This window comes from Herpailurus yagouaroundi, unplaced genomic scaffold, assembly GCF_014898765.1.
Source record: "Herpailurus yagouaroundi ecotype Mexico unplaced genomic scaffold, PumYag 67553, whole genome shotgun sequence".
Taxonomy (NCBI): Eukaryota; Metazoa; Chordata; class Mammalia; order Carnivora; family Felidae; genus Herpailurus; species Herpailurus yagouaroundi.
Window position 1 is genome coordinate 265 of NW_024420359.1, and position 7,115 is coordinate 7,379.

The 7,115-nt window shown below is 64.4% G+C and overlaps 1 protein-coding gene across 1 annotated transcript in view; it reads left to right on the top strand.

The window, feature by feature from the left end:
- Positions 1-503: 503 nt before the first annotated feature.
- LOC121025195 (dynein heavy chain 17, axonemal-like) overlaps positions 504-7,115 on the top strand; it is a gene marked incomplete at its 3' end in the record, with an annotated part of 8,355 nt that continues 1,743 nt past the window's right edge. The window contains exons 1-8 of the mRNA XM_040467644.1: positions 504-658; positions 961-1,121; positions 1,758-1,914; positions 2,997-3,101; positions 5,273-5,430; positions 5,860-5,998; positions 6,123-6,350; positions 6,731-6,868. Coding sequence (XP_040323578.1) covers positions 587-658; positions 961-1,121; positions 1,758-1,914; positions 2,997-3,101; positions 5,273-5,430; positions 5,860-5,998; positions 6,123-6,350; positions 6,731-6,868 — 1,158 coding nt within the window. The remainder of the gene's footprint in view (positions 659-960; positions 1,122-1,757; positions 1,915-2,996; positions 3,102-5,272; positions 5,431-5,859; positions 5,999-6,122; positions 6,351-6,730; positions 6,869-7,115) is intronic.

Below are 7,115 nucleotides of genomic sequence, written 5' to 3' on the forward strand. Positions count from 1 at the left end.
CCACAATAAATAAATAAATAAATAAATAAATAAATAAGCATTTTCTTAAAGAAATTTTGAAACTAAAGATAACTTTTTTACATGAGGAAAGCTACCCATAACCCCCCCCACCTGTAGTGCCAACCGTCAACGACTCGTATGTACACTTCTGATCTTTTCACGTGTATGTGATTGACCTGCACCTAAATAACACACACACTATCTGCAGGGCTTCAAAACCCCCCGTTTTTACTGAATACCCACCATCTCCCCGTGGCACTAGATTTTTCTCGGGCTACGTCATTTTTAGAGCCTCCGGGGAATTCCATCAGGGGCTGCTCTGCTTACCCCGGCCCCCCCCCCCCACTTGGGGGATATGAAGAACTTTCTCTGCGCTCCCTGTGTGTAAGCAAAGGTGTGCCGGTCGTGCCTACCCTACCGTCCCCCCCGGCCGTGAGCTCCCAGGGGACCCACGCAGCCAGACAGGGTGGGGGGGTGGGCATGGGCAGCACGTGGGGTCCCAGCCGAGGTGCCTCTGCCCCTGCAGATCAGCCAGCTGAACGCACTCATCACCTTGCTCATTGGAACCCTCACTGCCGGCGACAGGATGAAAATCATGACCGTCTGTACCGTTGATGTGCACGCGCGGGACGTGGTCGCCAAGATGATCACAGCCAAGGCACGGGCGCTCGGGCAAGGGTCAGGTGTTCGGGGACCCCAGCCCCCCGTTCGTGCCTCTTCCTGGGGAGGCCGCTCTATTCCTGGTGGCAGCCACCTCCCCCCCCCCCACACCACCCCTCCCAACCCCAAACCTCCCTGAGACTCACCCCTGGTGAGCAGTCAATCCGGGGGGAGGGGCTCGCTCGTCAGCAGGATTGGGCTGGGGGGGATGGGGTGGGGTGGGACCCTGCAGGAGGGACAGGGGCCCTTCCCGGGTCAGCTGTGGCTCCCACACTCCCCCCTCCTGCCGCCTCCCTGCAGGTGGAGAGCTCCCAGGCCTTCACCTGGCAGTCACAGCTCCGGCATCGCTGGGACGAGGACAGGAGACACTGCTTTGCCAACATCTGCGACGCCCAAATCCAGTACTCGTACGAGTACCTGGGCAACACGCCGAGGCTGGTCATCACCCCGCTCACGGACAGGTGAGGGCACCGGCGCCCGTCGCTTCCCGAACAACCGGGAAAGGAAACCGCCTGTTTTCTGCGGACCCTTCCCCGTGCTCCCTCGCGCTGTCAGACCCGAATGTCCCCGCCCCCGGCCCCCCGTGGCTGACGGAACCAGGCGCTTGGGTCGGGGAGGCCTGCGTTCGGACTCAGTCCTGCCGCCCGGTGGGGACACCCAGCCTCGGGCGCCGTGTTCTGGACCGATCACTTCACTAGCCATGCGGTCTTGGGGGGGTGGCTTATCCTCTCTGGGGGCCTGCGGCGGGGGGCGGGGGGGTGCCATCTTACGAATGAGCTTGTGGAAGAAGGAGCGATTTAATGAGACGAAGCACTCCGACCGGCCAGGAGGTGCTCAGAGCGAGCCCTCCAAGATGGTGAGGTGACGGTCACTGGTTTACTCCGCCCTGCGGTGGGCACAGCGTCTGTGCTGCGTCTGCCCCAGGACGGTGCTGGTTCCTGGGCCGCGTCTCGCACGCTGGCCGGGCCGGTCCCTGTCCCTGTCCCTCCCTGGCGCCCAGCAGGTGCACCATGGGCACGACGAGCTGACCCTATGGTGAGAGGAGAGGGGGCAGCCGTGGGGTCGCCGCACTCGGGATGATCAGAGGTCCCTTACAGATGCTACATAACCTTGACCCAGTCCCTTCACCTGATCATGGGCGGAGCCCCTGCCGGCCCCGCCGGGACGGGAAAGACCGAGACCACCAAGGATCTGGGCAGGGCCCTGGGCACCATGGTGTATGTCTTCAACTGCTCTGAGCAAATGGATTATAAGGTGAGCTCCCAGGCCCAGAGGGGGCGGCCAGAGGCCCCCGTGGGGACCACGTACAGCACCCTCCACGCTCCAAGCGTGTTCTAGGCATCTGGACGCTGCAGGCCGAACCAGGGGAGGAGAGGCCCCAGGTTCCCGGTCTGCAGAGTCTCTGTACCCAGCAGGCTCAGCAGCTGTGTCCCTGCTGGCCGTCTTGGCCCTCCCGGGAAGCTGGCGCCTCCTGGATGTGACTAACATGTCTGGAAGAGGCTCCTAGGGTCAGCACGCCCAGCCCCGAATGTCCTGACCTGCCCTCGGAGGGGACCTCCTCCCAGCCTCGGCTCTGAGCTTTCCCCCTGGTGGCTGGGGGCACCTGTGTCGTGGTTCATCCAGCCTGGGGCTTCCGGGTAAAAGCAAGTCCAGGCAGGCTTAGGAGGGGAGCCAGAGGCCAGGCCGGGGCCCCGCCAGGCCCTGGAGACTGTGCAGAGTGGTGTCAGTTTTCTGAGGGCCCCGGGAGAGTGCATACCCTCTTGGAGGCCCCGTAGAGCAGCTTCCGACAGGAGGGCTGGGGGTGGGCCTGAGGCCAGGAGCCTGGGCCTGCGGGGGCCTCCAGTCCCTTCCCCACCCGCATGCGAGCCCCGGGGCCCGACCCTCCTGAGGTGGCACCAGCAACCTCACCAGCAAGGCCACGGTCCACGCCAGCCTCTGTAGTCCGGAGAAGTCAAACCTGAACCCGGACGCCCCAGAAGGAGCGTAACACTCCCTGGAGCCCTCGCAGAATCCCTGAAGACTGCCGATCACCCAGCTGAGGACTGGGGTGCCAGAAGCATCTAGAAGAAACTGACACTCACGCCCCACCAGCCCCTCAGAGAGAAGCCCCCTCCCTTGTGTGCAAGAAGGACATTGCACGAATGCGCTTGTCTGAACTGTGCAGCTGGGGCAGGGGGTGGCAGGGCAGCCCCCGCCCCAGGGAGATCACCGGGGCAGGATGGGCTCTCCCCGGCGGCCAGCTCCACGCGGTATTAGCCCCGCCTGAGGCGGGGGCGCCGGCCCTCCGCCTGCCTTCCTCTCCCCAGGGCTCCCTTCTCCCCTCTCACCCTCTCTAGTCCTGCGGCAACATCTACAAGGGCCTGGCCCAGACGGGAGCCTGGGGCTGTTTCGACGAGTTCAACCGAATCTCGGTGGAAGTCTTGTCGGTGATCGCCGTACAGGTAGGGCCCCGCGGGGCTTAGTGCGCCGTGCAGCGAGGGGTGCTGTGGCACAGAGACGGGTGGTCTCCCCCGGGGCTGTCCCTCGGGGGCCCGGGGTCCGGGCAGGCACACGGAAGCGAAACCAGTGAGCATCGGAGAGAGCGGCGTGTACATAACCGACTGCAGGTGAGGGGCTGCCGTAGTTTGCTTGGAGGCCGGGGACAGAGTTCTTTGTAACAAGTGTCAGTGCAGGATGCGTGAGAGAGCGGTGCTTGGAGGGGAGGGGGGAATCTGCCCGTGAACTTCGGGAATGCACCACGGGGGGGCGCTGGGGACCAGGTGGGGACAGGATGCTCAGGTGGCGACAGCCCTGTGCCCACCCCACATTCCTCCCGTGATCCCACACACGCAGGAGGTGAGAACCACAGGGCTCTCTCCGGGGAACTGAGGCCAAGCTGGGGGTCCAGAAGCAACTTTGCATATTCCAAAAGGCCCCGGAGGTCAGGCTATTGCTGGTGCACAGGACCCCCACCCCCACCCCCAACCCCACACAACAGACAGAGAAGCAGACACAGGTCCCCGGAGCCAGGCCTTCCGGCCAGCACACGAGGCTGCGAGGCAGAGCGGGGGGCGCAGAGGGGACCCCGGCCCCCCCCTCCGCTCGAGACTCACAACCTGGGCGTGGGGCCCGGTTGAAACTCACTGGTTGGACTCCCCAGCTCTGCGCTAGGCAGGGATCGGAACCCTCTATGTTCAGTGATCGGAACCACCTCCTAACCCACAAGATGGTTTTGAGGGCACAGGCTGGCCCCGCAGGATGGGAGGTGAACGTGGGTAGCTGACATCCTCCACTGTTACCCTCCTGACACAGAGCTGTCCCCGAGCCCTGAGCCAGGGGCCGGGAAGGCAAAGAGGGGACGAAGGGCGATGCCTTGGGGTGCCCCCCGCCCCAGTGCAGCAGCAGTTACTGCTCCACCCCCTAAGTCGGTCACTGCACCCCAGAATGTTTTCTGACTCGAATGGACCAGAAGGGACCGGCCCGGGGTGGTAGCTAGAGGCTTCGCGTGGGGTGGGGGGGAGCCCTTCTGGAAGGGAGCCCTGCGCTGCGGGCCAGCCAGGGAGGAAAGGCCAGGACCGAGGGCGGGAACTTGGCTGGGAAGGCGGAGACTCTGAATTCAAGTCCAGGCGGTTGGAAGGTTTTAACCGCGATCGTGGGGCGCCCTCCAGTGGTGGCGCGCGGCCTCGCAGCTGCTCTGCCGGGGCGGAACGTCAAACCCGGCCAAGGACCCCTGAAGTTTAGAGTTCCCCCAGGGCCGGCTTTCTTAAAGACTGTCTGACACAGAGGTGGCTCTGATCAGTGCTCCCACGCGGCACTTCCAGGGCAGGAACGGGACACACGGAGCCGCTAGGAGGTGAACACCACTCAGCGATAGTGCGGAACAAACTCTGAGGCAGCTTCGCCCTTGGGGGACGGGGGGGGGGGTCCCCAGCGTTCTGCTGGGTGACATCACGTTACACGCCGCACGACACCCTGGCGTTCTGCTGGGCGACGTCACATTACAAGCTGCACGATCCCACACAGCATTCGTGAAATGGCAGGGTTACAGGAGTGGGAAGCCAGGGGCCAAGGAGAAGGTGGGGGCCGGGGGAAATGGGGCTATGGCTATAGAAGGGCACGTGAGGGGTCCTCGTGGTGACGGCAATGTCCCTTGTCTCGACTGTCTGTCGGTGTTGGGGTCCTGCTTGTGATGCTGCACTGCTGCTGTGCCAGATGTTACCACTAGGGGGCGCCGGGTAGGACACCCGGGGGCACCCGGGGCATGTGCTCCGCATTGTTTCTGAAAACTGCACGTGAGTCTAGTGTCTCAAAATGAAGTTTCATTACAAGGAGAGAAAAGAGGGCCTGGGTGGCTCAGTCGGTTAGGCATCTGACTCTTGATTTCAGCTCAGGTCGTGATCCCAGGGTCACGAGATTGAGGTCTGAGCTGGGTTCTGCTCTGGGCATGGAGCCTACTTAAGACTCTCTCTCTCCCCCTCTGCCCCTCCCCCCTCAAAAAAAGAGAGAGAGAGAGAGAGAGAGAGAGACCAGGAGCGTCCTCTGCAAACTCACAGCCATGCACTTTAACACAGATGGAGATCCAGCCCGAGGAAGCTGGTCATTCCCACGCGGACGTGTCTGTGTGCTTGTTTAGGTAAAATGTGTCCAAGATGCAATTCGGGCCAAGAAGAAAACTTTCAATTTCCTGGGAGAGATGATAAGCCTCATCCCCACCGTGGGCCTGTTCATCACCATGAACCCTGGCTACGCGGGACGCACCGAGTTGCCCGAGAACTTAAAAGCCTTGTTCAGGTGCGTGGGCAGAGGGGAAGCTAGCCCAGAGCAAGCTGGGAGCCAGGGGAGGCCGGGGACACGGGGCTCCCCAGTCAGGGAGGCGGGGGGGTCTAGCGGGCAGGGCCCCCTCTGAAAGTAGACGGCGGTCTTCCCTCTCTGCCTTCCTGGGGGGCACGGGGCACGTGCCCTTCGGCGGAAGGCAGGGTTCAGAGAAGAGTCCGTAGAACAGATGTAGGGCCTGGCGACAGCCCGGGCGGAGGGCAGAGGGCATAGGAGGAACCAAGGAGGTGGAGAGTGGAGGGGGGCTGCTGGGAGCCCACCCCTCGGCCCCGAAACCCTGACGCTGCGGGCTGCCTGGCAGGTGAGGTGCTGGGCTAGCTGACCAACCATGGGGTGGCGGGAGGAAGACGGGAGAAGCCGGAGGCCCACCCCGCCGATCTCCCCCAGGCCCTGCGCCATGGTGGTCCCCGACTTTGAACTGATATGTGAGATCATGCTGGTGGCCGAGGGCTTTCTGGACGCCCGCCTGCTGGCCAGGAAGTTCATCACGCTCTACACCTTGTGCAGGGAGCTCCTGTCGAAGCAGGTGCGAGCTGACGGCATCTGGGGCCCGCAGGGCGGCTGGGGAGGGTGCCTTCCGGGCCGGTCTGGGGAAGCTGCCCGAGCCGGAAGGCACGCTCGCGTCCGCCGCCCGTGCCTGCCCTCCCCAGGATCATTACGACTGGGGCCTGCGAGCCATCAAGTCCGTGCTGGTGGTGGCCGGCTCCCTGAAGAGGGGCGACCCCAGCCGGGCAGAGGACCAGGTGCTGATGAGGGCGCTGAGAGACTTCAACATCCCCAAGATCGTGACCGACGACCTGCCTGTGTTCATGGGGCTGATCGGGGACCTCTTCCCTGCCCTGGACGTGCCTCGCAAACGGGACCTGAATTTTGAAAAGGTAGGTCCTGGCGGGCCCTCGGGTCCAGCCAGGGCGGGGTGGGTGTCGCGCCGGCACCTCCATGGCAGGTGCGACGGTGGGGCACGCGGCTCCCTCTGCCAGAGAGGCCCCCTGGAGCCACGAACGGCCTTCCAGCCCCGGGGAGCCCCTCTTTCAATGCTGGGGGCCGGGTCTCCCGGGGGACAGGAGAGGGCTTCGGGCAGGTCTGTCCCCCGCAGGGGTGCTCGGGAGAATCACCGGCAGGGCGAGCGAGCGAGCGAACACAGCCACGCCGGGGGGGGGCCTCCCTCACAGTACCCCCTGCCAGGCAGGAAGTCCCCCTCCCGCCAGGACCGCCTGGTCCCCGCGCCCAGCACCCCGCCCTGTGCGCGCCTCCCCAGATCATCAAGCAGAGCGTCGTCGAGCTCAAGCTGCAGGCGGAAGACAGCTTCGTGCTCAAGGTCGTACAGCTCGAGGAGCTCCTCCAAGTGCGGCACTCGGTGTTCGTCATCGGGAACGCGGGCAGCGGCAAATCCCAGGCACGCCGCCCCCCACGCCCCCCCCCGCCCCCCGCGCAACCCTCGCAGGGCCTTGTCACCTCCCCACACCTCTGGGGCAGCCGCAGCCCTTGTCCTGGGTCCTCCTCTCTTCCTGCTCCTTCCCCCTGGACACCAGCCCCCTGGCCCTCTGTGGCCAGTGCCCCACCCCCACCCTCCTGTTCCCTCCTGCCCCCTGTGCAAGCCCCCCACGTTCCTGTCCCCTCCTCCCCCCATGTGAGCCCCCCCA